General features: G+C 42.2%; 1 protein-coding gene across 2 annotated transcripts in view; it reads left to right on the top strand.

The window, feature by feature from the left end:
• Med23 (mediator complex subunit 23) overlaps positions 1 to 16,739 on the top strand; it is a 43,776-nt gene extending 27,037 nt beyond the window's left edge. For both annotated transcript variants that reach the window (XM_005065802.4, XM_005065801.4), the window contains 12 exons: positions 1,626 to 1,750; positions 2,724 to 2,929; positions 3,017 to 3,197; positions 4,362 to 4,532; positions 5,193 to 5,409; positions 6,804 to 7,040; positions 8,705 to 8,870; positions 9,507 to 9,579; positions 10,631 to 10,845; positions 11,817 to 11,937; positions 12,716 to 12,847; positions 15,544 to 16,739. In XM_005065802.4, the coding sequence (XP_005065859.1) occupies positions 1,626 to 1,750; positions 2,724 to 2,929; positions 3,017 to 3,197; positions 4,362 to 4,532; positions 5,193 to 5,409; positions 6,804 to 7,040; positions 8,705 to 8,870; positions 9,507 to 9,579; positions 10,631 to 10,845; positions 11,817 to 11,937; positions 12,716 to 12,847; positions 15,544 to 15,708 (2,009 nt within the window). In that variant the 3' untranslated portion in view covers positions 15,709 to 16,739. The remainder of the gene's footprint in view (positions 1 to 1,625; positions 1,751 to 2,723; positions 2,930 to 3,016; positions 3,198 to 4,361; positions 4,533 to 5,192; positions 5,410 to 6,803; positions 7,041 to 8,704; positions 8,871 to 9,506; positions 9,580 to 10,630; positions 10,846 to 11,816; positions 11,938 to 12,715; positions 12,848 to 15,543) is intronic.
• The last annotated feature ends 529 nt before the right edge of the window (positions 16,740 to 17,268 follow it).

Below are 17,268 nucleotides of genomic sequence, written 5' to 3'. Positions count from 1 at the left end.
TGAGTTCGAGGCTGGGCTGGACCGATAGCCTCCGAAACAATACAGAGAAACCCTGTCTTGTAAAAAAAAAAAAACAAAAAACAAAAAAAAAGTAAATGAAGAAAGTATGGCCTCTCACTGACATGAGATGAGGGAAAAAGAGTTATGTTAGCTGGCTTTTCAGAAAGTTGTGAGTGCCCTTTGTCTAGAGTTGGAAATTTGCTTAAAGACGAGGCACAGTGTGAAATCCCATCCTGTCACTGGATTTTACACACATCACCACACAGGATCCTCTGACATATCTTTCACTGAATACATTTTTAATGTATGTGTGCAGTGTTCCTTTATGAATTTATCATTTGGAGAATATTTCCTGAATTAAGTAGTTCTAGCAAATGTCAACACATCTCGTTATAGTTTCATAAAATCGTATTTATTGATACCACTATAAATTTCCTAAGAAAATCTTTACATCAACAATCACATTTATGGTGGAGATGTATTCTTCCAGTTTCTAATTCTCACCTGAAACATCAATTTTATCATTCCTAAAAGATCTCATCACTTGTTTCACTTAAAGCAACAGGTTGTCTTAATTTTCAAGAAAGTATGTGCTAAATGTTTATCTCCATAATTACGGGCTTTTATCAGATGCTTTTACCTAAAGTTGAAAATCCATTTAAAAAAGCAACCATTGTGCCTCAGGATTCAGTCATGCAAGCGCATTCCCTTCAGACTCCCTGCACTGTGGAATGCTTGTTTCTTTGTGATAAAAACATTCAGAGTCCTTTCTGGTAACTCTCGTATTTTTAAGTTATAGTATGTTAGCAGTAATCCTAGCCAAGACTGGTACTTCTTGTCCTTGTTGAAATCAGGTGGTATAGAAGAGTATACAAGTGTAGTCCGGTGCCTTCTTTGAATCGTGCAGAGAGCCAGGCATACCTGCATACCTGCATACCTCTGAGAAAATTCTAACGATGTCTTTGGTATTGTGATTTCAGTAGCTCCGAATACATCAAATCCTTGAAAGGACAGCAGGGCCAGGTCTAGTAACACAAGTCTGTGATCCTAGCATGTAAAAGGTTGAGGCAGGAGGATTGCAAGGTTGAGGTCAACCTACACATTTTTTCAAAACCCTGTCTCAAAAAAGGAAGGAAGGACTGATGGGCAGGCACTGCAGCTGCCGACCAGAGGTCCACACTTTGAGAGCTGCTGTTTAAAAAGGAAAGAAGGGACAGACACCAAATGCGTCCATCTCAGCTACATTTTTGTAAACTGCTACTTTGCATAAGCAAACATCTCTAATTTAGAGATTTATGCTTGTGACGTACAGAGAATATGGTTGTTTTCAGTCACCAAAACCAGACCTCTACTTCCTCAGTTCCATTTTCTTGGCCCAGTAAAGATCATATAAAATGTAAAAAGGAATCAAAAGTCCTTTGTTGTCTCTTCACTAATAGTGCTCATGTTTTTTAATAAAAAGTCTAAGTCACTCCTGGTTGTTTCCAGGGTAAGCACGTTTGGGTCCTGAGTAAATAACAATGACTGTAGGGCACAGAAACCCCTCTGTGTACATAGCTGCTTTCTGCTTTCTTGACATTGTGCATTTGTGATCATAGATGGCTGACTCACATATGTTTGTTTAGATTTTTTTACAGGCTCGGACTCCATACAGGGAACTTGGTGTAAAGATATCCTTCAGACCATCATGAATTTTACTCCTCATAATTGGGCTTCACACACCCTTAGCTGTTTCCCAGCCCCTCTGCAGGTAATCTGGTTCTGAATTACATATTAAATACACACTGAATCTTCCAATCACAGTGGCTTCTAGGGAGTTAGTCTTGATGACAGCTAAAGAAAATTGGTTTTCATTTCATTTTTGAAAATACTTGCTTTTACTTCCAAAATCTTTTAAATTTCTTCTTGTCCTACTGAAGATTACATGTATTTCTGAAAACATAATTATTATAGTTTCATTTTTAAAAATGAACAGTTTTAGAATCTCACAAGAGTTAACACATGCCCTGAAAAATTCTTTCCTGTCACTAAAATGGAGAAAAATATACTTTAAAGAACTTCATAAAGTATATAGATACTAAAATTGATTGTGTTGGGATATTTTTTTAACCATACAACAAAATTATAGCGTGGCTTCATAATAAAGTGAAAGGCCTCACATATCTTGTGTTTCTTAGAGAAAATGTATGACATGGTAGCCAAGGGTGTTTCCATGACTTCTAGTGAAACTACAGCAGTGGTTCTCACATATCTGATTGCTCTGCACAGCTTTCCAAGCTACAGATTTGTGGGTCCCAGCCCTAGAGCTTCTGGTTGACTGGATCTGGGATAAGGCTTGAGGACTGGCTAGAACTGTTGATCTGGGGACGTAATCAGAAGCATTGGGTTATTGTAATTGGTTTTCGCTATAGAGACACTAAAATGTGTAACCCAAGAAGTAGACACATTTCTTTTTCTTCACTCTCTCCCTCCTTTCAAAGATTAGAAAAATATGATTGAAGAGACTTTGAATTCAAGCTTGCTTGGAATTTCTGTTTAGGAAGTACAGAAAAGAAACTTTTGAGTTGCCAGTAGGCCAAACTGTACATTTCCTAGTGTAGACATTCAGGCCTTCATTACTGACTCACTCCAGTTTTTTAATGGCAGAACAGGTTTCTCACCTCCATATGTCCACTGTGTCTTTTACTGTATCCAGTGACATAAACTTCTGCTCTTCCTTTTAGGCATTCTTCAAGCAAAATAATGTACCCCAGGAAAGTCGCTTTAATCTGAAAAAAAATGTGGAAGAAGAATACAGGAAGTGGAAGTCAATGACTGATGAAAATGAAATTATTACCCAGTTCTCTGTGCAAGGCTTTCCTCCCTTGTTCCTCTGTCTGCTCTGGAAGATGCTCCTGGAAACAGATCACATAAGCCAGATTGGCTATAGGTAAGCTGAAGCCTAGGCTGTCAGTCTGCTTGACAAAAGTGTTATCCACGTATGAAGAGAGTTTAATTCTCACTCTTTGTCTTGTAGAGTATTGGAGAGAATTGGGGCCAGGGCCCTGGTAGCCCATGTGAGAACATTTGCGGATTTCTTGGTGTATGAGTTCTCTACATCAGCAGGAGGTCAGCAGCTCAATAAGTGCATTGAAATTCTTAATGACATGGTATGGAAGTATAACATTGTTACATTGGACAGATTAATTCTCTGCCTGGTAAGAATAAACACGTTTCTAAGCCTTCTTATTACCCTTTGATCAGTCTGTGTGAATGGGAGACCTCATGCTGATTTCCTCTCTTTGGCTTCAAAGACTAAAGGATTTATGCTGCCCTCAGGCATCCTTAAAGAAAAAGAAATTTCTGAATTCTTCCCTCAGTATATATTCAGTACTTAGTATTATATTCACAAAGGTACAAAAGTGAATGAAACAGATTCTTCTGGCCTTGTGATGCTTTGAAATGTGGTTGATTCTCAGAGGCTCTCACTGAGGTCAGGAAATAGTAAAAAGCCATTGTGTTTCTTTGTAGCATGCTAGCTAATGTAACCATTCACTCCAGCAGCCAGAATTCAGACAGTTTCCCATTTATACCCAGCATGCCCCAAATGCTTCTTGGCTTCTGCCTGTTAGTGTATTTCAAGCAAAGGGTTTTTGTTTTTGGGTACCACGTTGTGTGCAGTGCCCATGGAGGCCAGAAGGGGGTGTTAGATCCCCTGGAACGTAATCTACAGGAAGTTCTAAGAAGCCATGTAGTTGCTGGGGATTGAACCCACATCCTCTTGACAAGTAGCCAGTGCTCCTAACCTGAGCCATCTCTCCAGCCCTTAAAGGAAAATTTTAAGAAAAGACTGGATTAGAGAATTAGACTGGAAAATTATATATACACTTTCAAAAAATACAGTAGTGGCTGGGTACATTGGCACATACATGCCTATAATACCAGCAGATGCAAGGGGATTGTCACAAGTTCAAGACCAGCCAGGGCGTGGTGGTAATATATGCAGTGGCTTAGTTGATTAACATTGACCTCTTTCTGTGGAGATAAACATACAGTTGTTGTAAAGTGAGGTAAGGTATGATGGAGGGAAAACCCTGTCAGGAAACAATGGACATCACATTACCCTTAATGACACATTGTCAAGGGAAGGTTTATTGTAAGGGGGCATTCCTAGCACAGGAGGCATAGTGAACCACAAACAGACCAGAAAGGGTCAAGTCATCTTTAGGATTGCTGGGAAATTGGTGTGGGGTAGACTAGACATTGAAGAAATGGTAATACTGTTGAGATTCACTGTCTTAAAATTTAGCCTACTGGGTGGCAGGACCATAGTTTTGGATAAATAGAACAATCTCACTTAATTTTTCTGTTCATTTCCAAAGGCCATGCGTAGTCATGAAGGAAATGAAGCCCAGGTTTGTTATTTCATAATTCAGTTGCTGCTGCTCAAACCAAATGACTTCAGAAACCGAGTCAGTGATTTTGTGAAGGAGAACTCCCCAGAGCACTGGCTCCAGAATGACTGGCACACGAAGCATATGAGCTACCACAAGGTACTGCCTCTAATTGGAGCTGCCTTGCTCTGCAAAGCACCTGGGGAGGAAACGGGGGCACTCGTTAGCTGTAAAGTTCTGCTAATGAAAAGGATAAATTGTCACTGCACCTTTAACACATGGTTGCATATGAAATGAAGAAAGCTATAATAAAATTGACACAGTGTGTCTCTGGGGGACAGTAGGGTGTCACTGATTTGGAGGGCATATGCTTAGCACATGCCGGTTCCCCACACCAAAAAAAAAATCAAATTAATATTTATAGTCAGGCAGTGGTGACACACCCCCTTGATCCTAGCACTTGGGAGTCAGAGGCAGGAGGATCTCTGAGTTGGAGGCCAGCCTGGTCTATAGAGCAAGATCCAGGTCAGGCTCCAAAGCTACAGAGAAACCCTGCCTTCAAAAATAAAACAAAAAGATTAATTTTTCTATAGCTATTTAAGCATGCTTTTTTTCCATATATTTTTTTAACTTTTTACGCATGCAACTTTCAGTTCCCTCTTCCTCCCCTCCTCCCCCGCCCCCCAATCCTCCCAACCCCTCAATCCCACTCCATCCCCCCCTCCGCTCCCCAGGGAGGGCAAGGGCTTCCATGAGGGATTTTCAGAGTCTAAGCATGCTTTTCTAAGATACTCTAAATGTCTGTTCCCTCACCCACAGAAATATCCAGAGAAGCTGTATTTTGAAGGCCTGGCGGAACAGGTTGACCCTCCTGTACCAATCCAGTCCCCCTATCTGCCCATCTACTTTGGAAATGTGTGTCTCCGGTTCCTTCCAGTGTTTGATATAGTAATCCACAGATTCTTAGAGTTGCTTCCAGTGTCCAAATCACTGGAGACCCTTCTGGATCACCTAGGGGGCTTATATAAATTCCACGGTGAGTTTGTTCATGTTTTGATTCCATCTAATACCTTTATGAACAGATAGGCTGGGCACTGCCATGTGGTAACAGTGGTTCTGCCGGTTCTAAGGAGCTCAAAGATAAGTGTGGTGAAATGATGTCAAAGATATGGTAAGACACACAGGGCGAGTTGACTATATAAACAAAACGCGCCTTGGCAGGCCTCTGAGTTATAGCTTGAAGCTTTGATGTAAATGATTTGTATGAGCAGGAGGGTGAAAGAATATATGAATCATAAGGCATTTTTTGGGAAGACCCTGGGGATAGAAAAAAGGGCATATTTGAAGGAAAATAACTTCATTGGACTGAATTAAGAGTTTCAAAGGAGGCTGGAAAAGGAAAATATATGTGACTGCATGCTCACATTAAATACAGTTTTAGAGCCTGAAGATGGTGGTCATGTGGCAGTCACTGAGCAGGGTGGGAGCGTGGGAAGCAGTGTTTAGAATACTGCCCTTTCAAAGCCTCCTCACAGTGCTGGTGTAGAGGCCTCTCAGAAGCCGTGGGCTGTGAATGAGAACAGGAGCCAGGAGCACGATTCACTCAGCTGGTGCCTGCTTAGGAGACCACGGAAACTGTGCCTTACGGCTGGACACTGGATCATGATGCAGGCCATGACAAATGCGAAAGGCTCAGGGTGACCACATTAGAGAAAAGCTGTCCCTTGGCGGTTGTTAGTCCTTGATTACAGTATCTTCCTTGAAAGTGGAAGCATGTAACTATACAGAATAAGTGTTGGGTTCAAGGACGAATGCCTTAAAATTGGTACTCTTTGGGTATGGGAATGTGGTGTGTAATGGGTACGCAGTAAACGTCTGCCGTGTCTCCAGAGCTGGCTCTAGTCTCTGCACAAGCACTGTTGCAGTTGCTTGGGTCCCCTTCTTTAGATGCTGTTCTGGTTTCTTGCTCTTTGTCTTTGATTACAAATGCTGGGTACTGTTCTGTACCAGGTTCTTTCTCCTATTGCCTGCGTTAAGGTCGACTCTTAATGTCAGTGCACAAAGACCTGCGTCTTACTGTGGCCATTTCCCAGTCCTTTTGTTTTTGACTGTTTTAGCAGTTGCTAACCTTTTGCAAGTGGGAACAGGGCCGTAGCTGACGTCAATTTTTGCACAATCAATTTACAGACATGAAATTGTTCACTCAGAATAACGACCATCCTTAAATACTGTGGTTATTAGTAGGACTCTTAAATACTGTGTATATTAGTAGGACTCTCTGGCTGACTGGGATTACGTACTCATTGTAGGCAGCACGTGAAGTAACGTCACAGTCTTCTTAGTTGTTTTCATGTAGTCTTGAAAACACCCAGTTCACTTTTAAACTTGTCAATACCTGATAAGCATGATGACCTGTTTTCTTCTTGGCAGACCGACCAGTGACTTATCTGTATAATACTTTGCACTATTATGAAATGTGCCTGAGAAACCGTGACCATCTCAAACGAAAACTTGTCCATGCAATCATCGGCTCCCTCAAAGATAACCGGCCACAGGGCTGGTGTCTCAGTGACACTTACCTGAAGCATGCTATGAATGCACGGGAGGACAATCCTTGGGTTCCAGAAGACTCCTATTATTGCAAACTGATTGGCCGACTGGTAGACAATATCCTTTCTTCTGTCATGTTTCTTCACTCATTAGACAGAGTAGTACTTTAGCTTGTGAGAATTTTTAAGGTAATGTTTTATGTATTTTAAAACCTCATTTTTAGTTTCTTTCTTTGAACAGAGCCTCTGTGTTGCTCAGGCTGACCTCAAACCCCACGCCTCAAGCAATCTTCCTGCTTCAGCTCCCCCAAGATCTACACCTGCGAGTGCACACCACTGCACTCACCTTCAGTTCTTGTGTGTGTGTGTGTGTGTGTGTGTGTTTGTGTTTTCTGAGACAGAGCCTAACTATGTAGTTATGGTTGGCTTGGAACTTGCTGTGTGGACCAGGCTGGCTTGGATTCACAGGTCTGCCTCCCAAGTGCTGGGATTAAAGTGGCCCTGATGATTGTTATCTCTAAAAATTTTGGAATCTTAAATTGCATCATCATGCTAGATAGGTGGGAATTTTCTCTGTTGCTATTCACACTTAAGAGTGGACTTTATAGACATTTGTTTCAAAGTAGGAAATCTTACTTCTATTTCCTATGTCTTACAGTGCAGGTATGTAGGTAGAGTTTTTCTGTGCCATGGAAGCCACTCCTAAATAAGCACACAGAGACTTATTATTAATTACAAATGCTTGGCTGGTAGCTTAGGCTTGTCTCCAGCCAGCTCTTGAAACTTAAATTAGCCCATATCTATTCATCTGTGTGCTGTCCCGAGGCTCGTTTACCTCATCTATGAAGCTCCCATGTTGCTTCTTTGTATCTGGCTAGTGACTCCCCAGACCTGCCCTTCTTCCCAGAATTCCTCTGCCCCAAAAATCCTGCCTAGCTATTGGCATGCCAGTTCTTTATTAACCAATGAGAATAATACATATTCAGTTGTACAAAAAGATCATTCCACAGCACAGGTGTCCATTTGCTCCTGGAGAGCATTAGTCTTGTTACTTTAAAAAAAATCCTTTAGAACCAGCTGTAGTGGCACATACCCTCTAATCCTGTCACTTGGGAGGCAGAGGCAGGAAGATTTCTAAAAGTTCAAGGCTGGCCTACAATGCATAGCAAGACCCTACCTCAGTTAATGAATTAAATAAAAACTAAATCCTTGAATACTTTAAAAACATACTGCTGTTAATAGACAGTAGTTAAACTTTGACTAAGTAGCTGTAGTGTTGATGTTTTTATTTCTTCAGTTTGATTTCATGTGTACAGTTATCAGCAAGTCTACATAACATGTCTGTATACCATACCAGTGTTGTTTTCCTAAACAGGGGACTGTATTTCCTAAGGTAAAAGAATTACACATTTAAAAGTAATTTTCATGTGAAATTGTCCTATAACTGTAAAAGAAATAGCCTGAAGAAGCCTGGGGACACCATGATCCTGTCTCCTGCTGGCATAGTGTCTGTTTTAAGAGCCATCTGTAAGAGCAACCACTCGTGTTTTGTGGGTATTGCTCAGTGTGCTTCAGTCATGTCATACGTGTCTTGTGTTTAGTTTGTGCTGTTTTTCCTGTTATGTATTAATTACAGTTAAGTTACTTCTTGACAGCCCATATCAGATAAGTGGATAATCAAATGAGATGCCTTCATTTAAAACATTGTGAGATAGGTAAACATTATATAATTGTGTCGTTAGTCTCAGAATATTCTAAATGTTTTTCCTTAATTGTTTGCACCCATGGCTGGCAAGTCTCCTGGGCCCTTCCCAAACTGTGACTGGAGATTCAATGAGTTCCCCAACCCTGCTGCCCATGCCCTGCATGTCACTTGTGTGGAACTCATGGCCTTGGCAGTTCCAGGCAAAGATGTTGGAAATGCCCTTCTAAATGTCGTCCTGAAAAGGTCTGTGTCTTTTTTCATGTCGTAAGAGTCTGTTTATTTCTGAAGCTGTTATTGTCGGGTAGACCTGTCCCCAAATTGAGCACTGTGCATAATACCCATCTTTGGTTCCCAGTCTCATCTCCATGGTGTAAATGTAAGAGAATGAATACTGCTCAGATTAGGAGGAGTGAGGTTTGTTCGCAGTGATGCCTCTTATTACCTGCTTGATAATTCATTTAGGACTGATGTTAACTTGTCACTAATAAGTCTCTACAGATCCCCAGGGACAGGGGATATAGCTTGATTTTAGAGCACTTGTCTAGTAAGTACTAGACAGTAGGTTAAGTCCCCAACTAAACCCCCCAACCCACACAAAAAAGTTTTCTTAGAAGATCAGCAAAAAGTAGGGAATAACAATTGGGAGAAAGTAGAAATAAGTTCAAATAGTCTTTTCAGCCCCACAACTGTTGTTAAAGTACACACACACACACACACACACACACACACACACAAAACTTATTTTGTTTGTATTGTCCATTGTTGTTTGGAATTGATCAGTTGTGAATCTTCTTAATCACATTTGTTTTCAAAACAAGATCCTTGGTCAATCATATAAAATGTTTCAATAATTTTACATTTTCTTCTGTCTGTTTGCAGTCAGCCCTTGGTGCCAAGAGAGAACATTACAGCATGGATGAACGCAATTGGTTTGATCATCACTGCCCTCCCAGTAAGTTCCTAGCTGTGGATGTACATCCTAGTGTACACTGCATGGTACAGTGTAACTCACTATTTGCTGTTGACCCAGACAAATGGATGTACACTGGGATATCGTGTGAGTTAATAAACCGTTTCATTCTTCAGCCTTCCATACCATTACTTATTAACATATTATAATAAGCTGGAGATGTAGCTCAGCTGGTAGAGTGCCTGCCTAATATGCAGGAACCCTGGGTCTGAGAACCAGCAGCACATAAACTTGGTGGGGAGGCACACACGTATAATCCCAGCACTTGGGAGGTGGAGGCAGGAAAATTGAAGTTTCCCGGTCACCCTCAGCTATAGCATCTGTTTGAGGCTAGCCTGCACTACCCGAGACCCTGTCTCAACACATACACACAGTTATAATCATTTGCCTTTCTACTTCAGTTCTCAATATCTACTAAACTTACCAGTCTCTACCACTACCAACTTACCTAGCTAGCCAACCTACATTGCTGTCTCACACTCTGATCTACTTTTGGCCAATTAACATGTTCTATATCCTGCCATCCCTCCTACACACTGCTCTCTGAGAAATGTTTTAGGTCTAGTATGTTAGTTCCATAGTTCTTTCCCCCATCCACCATCTAACAACTCCAGGCATGTGAAGTCTCCCTTCTCTGACCTCTTCGTTGTCTCTTAAGCTTTAAGTAACGTTGATGAGCACCATGCTCTCTACTTTTGGGTAGCCCTGTGAATCTATAATATAGGTGTTTGTTTCTGTTCTTTACGTGTATACCAGATTTGTCTATGTAGTAACTATTGGTAAAGTCAGTTTACTGCATGGTAAATATCAAGCACTAAGTGATACGCTGGAGAGGTGCAAGTCAGCCTTGTTCCCAGGTCAGGCTGATCAATGCAAAGCCACTCGGCTCTGCTTCAGAATGTCCCTCCACAGACACAAGCTGGAGAAGAGGAAACCTTCAGTGGGTGTGAAAGCTTAGGAGCGTGTGAGCTTTGAGGTCAAATACTGGATACGTGGTATTTTTCTTTAACCAGACTTCCCTCTGCTTTTAAAGGAACCGTACTGGATTGTGCTCCATGACCGAATTGTGAGTGTCATCAGCAGTCCTAGCCTGACGTCAGAGACAGAGTGGGTTGGCTATCCGTTCCGCCTCTTCGACTTCACGGCTTGTCACCAGTCCTACTCTGAGATGAGCTGCAGTTATACCTTAGCTCTTGCCCACGCTGTCTGGCACCATTCTAGCATCGGGCAGCTGTCACTCATTCCAAAGTAAGAGTTGGAATTTCGTAAAGAGATGGGGCAGCCTTGTTTTCTCAAGTCTGGTTTACAGGCAGAGTGCGTTTCTCTTTCGTGAGGATTGCAGAGTAAGGGTGCTTCAGATAGTGGAGACCTTGGTTAATCAGAAAGCCTGTTTTATTTCAGAATTGTTGGTTTTCGTTCCTTCTATGTATGAGTAAAAGGAATATTTACTGTCTCATTTTCCATGGTGGTGTCAAGAGGCTTAGTGCAATCTGTGCTTTCCCCAGATGTATCTCCTTCGGAACTGAAAAACTGAGCTGTCTGTTTTCAGATTCTTTTTGTTGACTATAAAATACTATCAATTACACCTACATTTCATGAGAATGGCATTCCCATAAATTCTCTTTACCTTTTAGGTATTCACTTGTCATGTAATACCTGTCCTTTAAGAATTACTTTTAAATCTGATGTAATTTCTTTTAGTGATCCGTCAGTTGAAAATAAGAGCCAGTGGGATAGTCAGGATTGATTACAAGTATTATTGTCACCAAGGTGGGAAGATGGCTCAGACTGTTAAGAGTATGTGCTTTGCAGACATGAAGACCTGGGTTCACATCTCCAGAACACACACACACAAAGCCAGACCTGGCTACCCATATGCCTGCAACCCCAATGCGGGGGAGGAGTGGAAACAGTGGGATCGCTGGATGCCAGCCCAGCTCCAGCTTCAGTGACAGAACCTTCTAAGGGAATAAGGAGCATGAAAGAGCAGACACCTGATGTCTTCCTCTGGCCTCTACACGCAGAGGCACGTGTGCTCACAGACATACACGTACCGCACCCACATACATGTACACAAGATGAAACAATGTTGTTACCACAATTAAATGGAACTTTTAAGAAAATCTTAACTACTTTTATCAGTAGTGTATTAACATGATTCAAAGAGTCCAGTTGATTGAACTTCATAGGAGATTTTTATTTTCATCTTCACCCTTCAGGTTTCTCACTGAAGTGCTTCTTCCTGTGGTGAAGACTGAGTTCCAGTTGCTGTATGTGTATCATCTTGTAGGGCCGTTCTTACAAAGATTCCAACAGGAGAGGACCCGCTGCATGATTGAGGTAAAGTGCCATTCTGAAAGAGTGTTTGTCACAGTGGAGGGCAGCCATGAGTAGTGACATCAGTTTCATAGGTTAGGAGCCACTTTCAGGGGTTTAATGTACCTGTCAGCAGTTTGGTGTCCAGTGGACATGGCAGGGATAATTAGCTGTCATCAAGGAAGAAGTCAGAGTTAAGGACACAGCCATGCATTTGAAAATTTAGTGCCATTATTTAAAATTGTGAGACTGGGTAAAGTCAAGCATTCTGAGAAAATGAACAAGAAGCGAATCACAGGGACTGCAGAGATAGTCGGTGGTTAAGAACACGTCATGCTCTTGCTGAGGACCTAGGTTCGATTCCCAAAACCTACATGGCAGCTCACAACCACCTGTAATTCCAGTTTCAGGGGATCTGACTTCCTCCTCTGGCATCTTGGATACCAGGTATGCACATGGTGCACATACATAGACAAATCTGTTTGTTTTGTTTTGTTTTTTTAATTAGCAAACGGAACTAGGAAGGTACACTGGAAGCGTAAGCATCCCTGGAGCACATTTATTCCAGAGATAGCATCTAGAAAGGGCACTAAATTGTAAAGAGGATTTCGCATTCGGCCATTCTGTAACACTATGATTCCATCCTGAATGCAGGCTTTGTGTTAGCTCCTGTGTACATAGAGATGCATGACCTGTGACTGTTCTCTGCACACGTGTCATCCTGTGTGCCAGTGTGGGAGACCAGATGTGTCCTGTTGAGTTCTTTGGTCACTTAAGTAACCTGTCATCATTATTTGCATAGATTGGTGTGGCATTTTATGACATGCTGTTGAATGTAGACCAGCGCAGCACACACTTAAATTACATGGACCCCATCTGTGACTTCCTGTACCACGTGAAGTACATGTTTACCGGTGACAGTGTAAAAGAACAAGTAAGTAATTTTTTTTAACTTTTTAATGATGTTTGACCTATCAAAACTTGAATACATGGTGATAAACATTTTGGTTTGAATGAATATGTCAGTTTGGGTTTATTTTTGTGAGGTATCCATGATCTAACCTAAAGCTGGAAGAGAACATTATTCTAGATACAGCAATTAAAAAAAAAAAAAAGATCTCTTTGGCTTTTCATGGTGATGAAAGAAACCTAAGGCATCCTGTGAATAGTAGTCTCATTCAGTAGTCATCTCATGTGGGGAAAGCAGTGTGGTGTGTTTAGAAGACCCAAGAGGACGTGTGCTCTCAGTGAAGGAGGCTTCCAGTCCCCCACTGATTAGGGTGTATTGTGGGACTTTGAACATACAGTGGCATAGCTAGAAGTCAAGCCAGGCCTGGTCAAGAGATTGGCGTGCGGAGAGTTTCTGAAGAACATGAGGATTCTCAACCTGTAGAACAAAGTCCCAGGGAAATATTTCCCACCACTTGGAAGGGTTCCACATGGAACCCCATGACACAGCGTCAGAACTATGGTGAACTGGAAGGGATACACACAAACTCAGCATCTGAAGAGGCACTTCCTACTGGAGCTCGCTGAAAGTGGGAAAGAAGCCAGGCGGTGGTGGCGCATGCCTTTAATCCCAGCACTTGGGAGGCAGAGGCAGGCAGATCTCTGTAAGTTCAAGACCAGCCTGGTCTACAAGAGCTAGTTCGAGGACAGCCTCGAAAGCCACAGAGAAACCCTGTCTGGAAAAAAAAAAAAAGGTGGGAAAGACCCCCTTGGTCATGCATGTGTTTCCCATGTGCAAGAAGCCATCTGAATAGATTTGGGGGACAGCGTGGCAGATAGATAGGTGAAATGCAGCCCTGCAGTTTTGGGGTGACTGGCAGATAGGTGAAGTGCAGCCCCGCAGTTTTGGGGTGACAGTGGCAGATAGGTGAAGTGCAGTCCTGCAGTTTTGGGGTGACTGTGGCAGATAGGTGAAATGCAGCCCCGCCGTTTTGGGGTGACTGTGGCAGATAGGTGAAGTGCAGCCCTGCAGTTTTGGGGTGACTGTGGCAGATAGGTGAAATGCAGCCCCGCCGTTTTGGGGTGACTGTGGCAGATAGGTGAAGTGCAGCCCCGCAGTTTTGGGGTGACAGTGGCAGATAGATGAAGCGCAGCCCCTTCTCCATATTGACTGCTGTGCCCTCGCTTTCTGGCAGGGCGGTTTTCAGATTGAGTTCTGCTGGATTTCTCTTGTAATGAGCTCTGTGAACAGTACAGAGCAACGGGTTTCATTGTAACATTTCCACACTAGTGTATGGTGTTCTTTGAGCACACTCACCCCTGTGTCAGGGAGGAGGGTATGTTGTGACGGTGTATGCACGCCGGTGTGCAGGGAGGAGGGTATGTTGGGACGGTGTATGCACACCGGTGTGCAGGGATGAGGGTATGTTGGGACGGTGTATGCACGCCGGTGTGCAGGGAGGAGGGTATGTTGTGACGGTGTATGCACGCCGGTGTGCAGGGAGGAGGGTATGTTGGGACGGTGTATGCACGCCGGTCTGCAGGGAGGAAGGTATGTTGTGTTGGTGTATGCATGCTGGTCTGCAGGGAGGAAGGTATGTTGTGTTGGTGTATGCATGCCGGTCTGCAGGGTTCGCTCTTGGGAGACTGGCATGATATGGGCTACTTATGCCTTCACAGCAGGTGTGGAGATAACATTTTCCTTCTGAGGGAGGGGCGGAGAAACGGAGGGACGGAGGGAGGAAGAGAGAGAGACAGACATTTCTTTTAGTGTCTGCTTCTGTTAAGACACACACACACAAAATGGGAGAACTGATGAATGTTTTTTAAAACCAAAATGTATTCTTTGTATTTGGGCTTAAACTTTGATAAGGGTTTAAAGCGGAAGGAAACATTGCTGACAACCTGATCCTTCCTCCTAAGATCAAAGAACAGTAAAGCTAAGACAGCTGGGAGACCAACCGGTGCGCTCATCTAAAAATACACCGAGTGCACCTGAAACTGCAGGCGCTGCTGGTTCCATCCGATGTGTGAGGAACCCAAGCATAAAATCAAGAAAGCAGCTTTGAGATAAATGTTGTAAATGTTAGTTATCCAAAAACCTTAAGGTCTACGTATTCTTCCTGCTTCTGCTAACATAGCATTTGGGAAGGATAATGGAGTTGTTAGATGTCTACAGCTTCTAACGGGTACAGTTCTAGTTGTGGATAGCAGGATAACTGGGTGAGAAGATGGATGGTAAGTTCTCAAAGAGTGTGCTTAGACAGAGATATATAAAGCAGCCAAATAAGGGAACAGACCTTGGTGGCAGCTTTAGGGATGTGATCTAACAGTTTTGAACAAGGCAGAGGGAATGGGGAGAAGGACAAAGCCTGACTGAGCTGTTCTCATCGAGCTGGCCAGAGTCCCTCCAGGAAGTTTTACAAAAGCAGATACAATTGTTCGTACACAGGTAAGCATATGTATTCTCTTCCCACAACAATATAATGTACATTTCCTGTCTTTCCCCATCCGCCAGCCCCCTGTATATATGGTGTACTGTTGAAAACTGGAGTTACCTCTGTAAAAGTGTGTTTCTTCTTTGTACCCTCATTGCTCAGGTGGAGAAGATCATCTGTACCCTAAAGCCAGCTTTAAAACCTCTGTAAAAGTGTGTTTCTTCTTTGTACCCTCACTGCTCAGGTGGAGAAGATCATCTGTAATCTAAAGCCAGCTTTAAAGCTTCGGCTTCGATTCATCACACACATCAGCAAGATGGAGCCAGCGGCGCCTCCCCAAGCCCTCAACAGCGGCTCGCCAGCACCTCAGGCCACTCAGGTGCCAGCGTCTCTACCAGTAACTCAGTGAAGCCAGCGACGCCGTGGTGCAGAAGACTGCATCTGCCTGCCAAAGTGACTCAGGCCTCCTAAATCTGAACACAGCGCACTGTGCCGACCGAAGCAGACGCCATGTTCAGATTGGTTTATTCTGATTCAAATACTGGATCTCTTGACTCCTTATAATTTCCTTCTCCCTGTCTATATTTTTGTCTCTAAGAGATTAAATAAGATACATGTTCATATTCATAACAATTTATAACAATTTATTCAAGTCCCTGGGAACACGGGCTTCCTCTAACTTAAATGGCTTTTACCAGGCACTCACAGATTTCTTGTTTCAGACATTTTTTTAAATTACTGTACGTGATGTCTTCACATTTCATGTACATTATTTTAAAGACACAACACGTGTAAAGTGGACATTACAAACCCTTTTATAGATGTGTCCTTTGGTATGTCTTCAGAATAGAGCCTTTTATTAATGAAAGGGCCTTATATTTACAAGAACAAAAGAGGTTTCATATTCTTTTGTAACTGACTGTATATTTTAAATTTGCAATTATTTCCAAATAAATGATGTAAAGTTTCTACCAAAGTAGATGAGGGTTTTGCTTTTGCTCTGAACTTTCTTTGTAAAAGAACATGCAAGAAAAGACCATCTGATGAGTATGGATTTCAATAAAGCCCTGCTCGAGTGTGTGATTCCCTGATCTGTTTTTGAGATATGTTGGCTGCCTTTCCAGGTTCGTACTCACCTGGCAGATGATAGGACTCTTCAGCTTCGCTGGGTTTTAATAACCGCCCATATTTAAATCTAGTACACATCTTAGCTCTTTAAGGCTTGTGTGATTTTGAGGTGCTAGTTTAAAGGGAAATGCCACTTCAAAAACCTTGGAAGCCAGTAAAATCGAATAAACAAATTGTATGGTTTCTTTAATGACCTAATGTGAGCACCTGCTGCTTGGAGACCTAGGCTGCCCTCTGTGTCTGCACCTGGAAATCTTGAGTTGTTCTTTGTTAAAAAAAATTTATGATAATAAATTATCCAGCTATACTTCAGATTCTTATGATGTTCCTCCTAGACCTTTATTTTATTTTATTTTGTAGTTCATGTCCTTGCAATTTCTAAATTTTTATTTGCCATGTGTGGCTATCTTAAAATATATAATGGTGTCATTAATGTTTCTAGGCTAATACATATTCTTAATCTTCAGAAATTTTACAGTAGGAATGATTTGAAATGTCATTCTTAACGTAGTCTCAGTGTATTCTTTGTACCTCAGGGTGATCCTAGGATGGGAACATTTGACCCTGGCATTTATATTATATTACTATATATATTTGATGTTGAACAGAAGAATGACTTGCAGTCTTACCATTTTCTCAAAGGCATATACATACTAGTAAATTTGTTAAAAATTCAGTTTTTCCCTGTCTAGCTTAAGTTATTAGAGACATTAATAGGAGGCAGAAATTTTGGGTATATAACTGGGGGAAGAAAATGACTACATTATTGTATCTTCAAATAAGGGTTTAGGTCCTTGTTTTCAAACTGACTTCCCAGCATGACCCCAGTGCTGGGCACCCT

Source organism: Mesocricetus auratus, unplaced genomic scaffold (assembly GCF_017639785.1).
Source record: "Mesocricetus auratus isolate SY011 unplaced genomic scaffold, BCM_Maur_2.0 Super-Scaffold_100018, whole genome shotgun sequence".
In the NCBI taxonomy this organism is placed as follows: Eukaryota; Metazoa; Chordata; class Mammalia; order Rodentia; family Cricetidae; genus Mesocricetus; species Mesocricetus auratus.
Note: the sequence above shows the minus strand (reverse complement) of the source record. Positions and strands in the feature narration are given on the sequence as shown.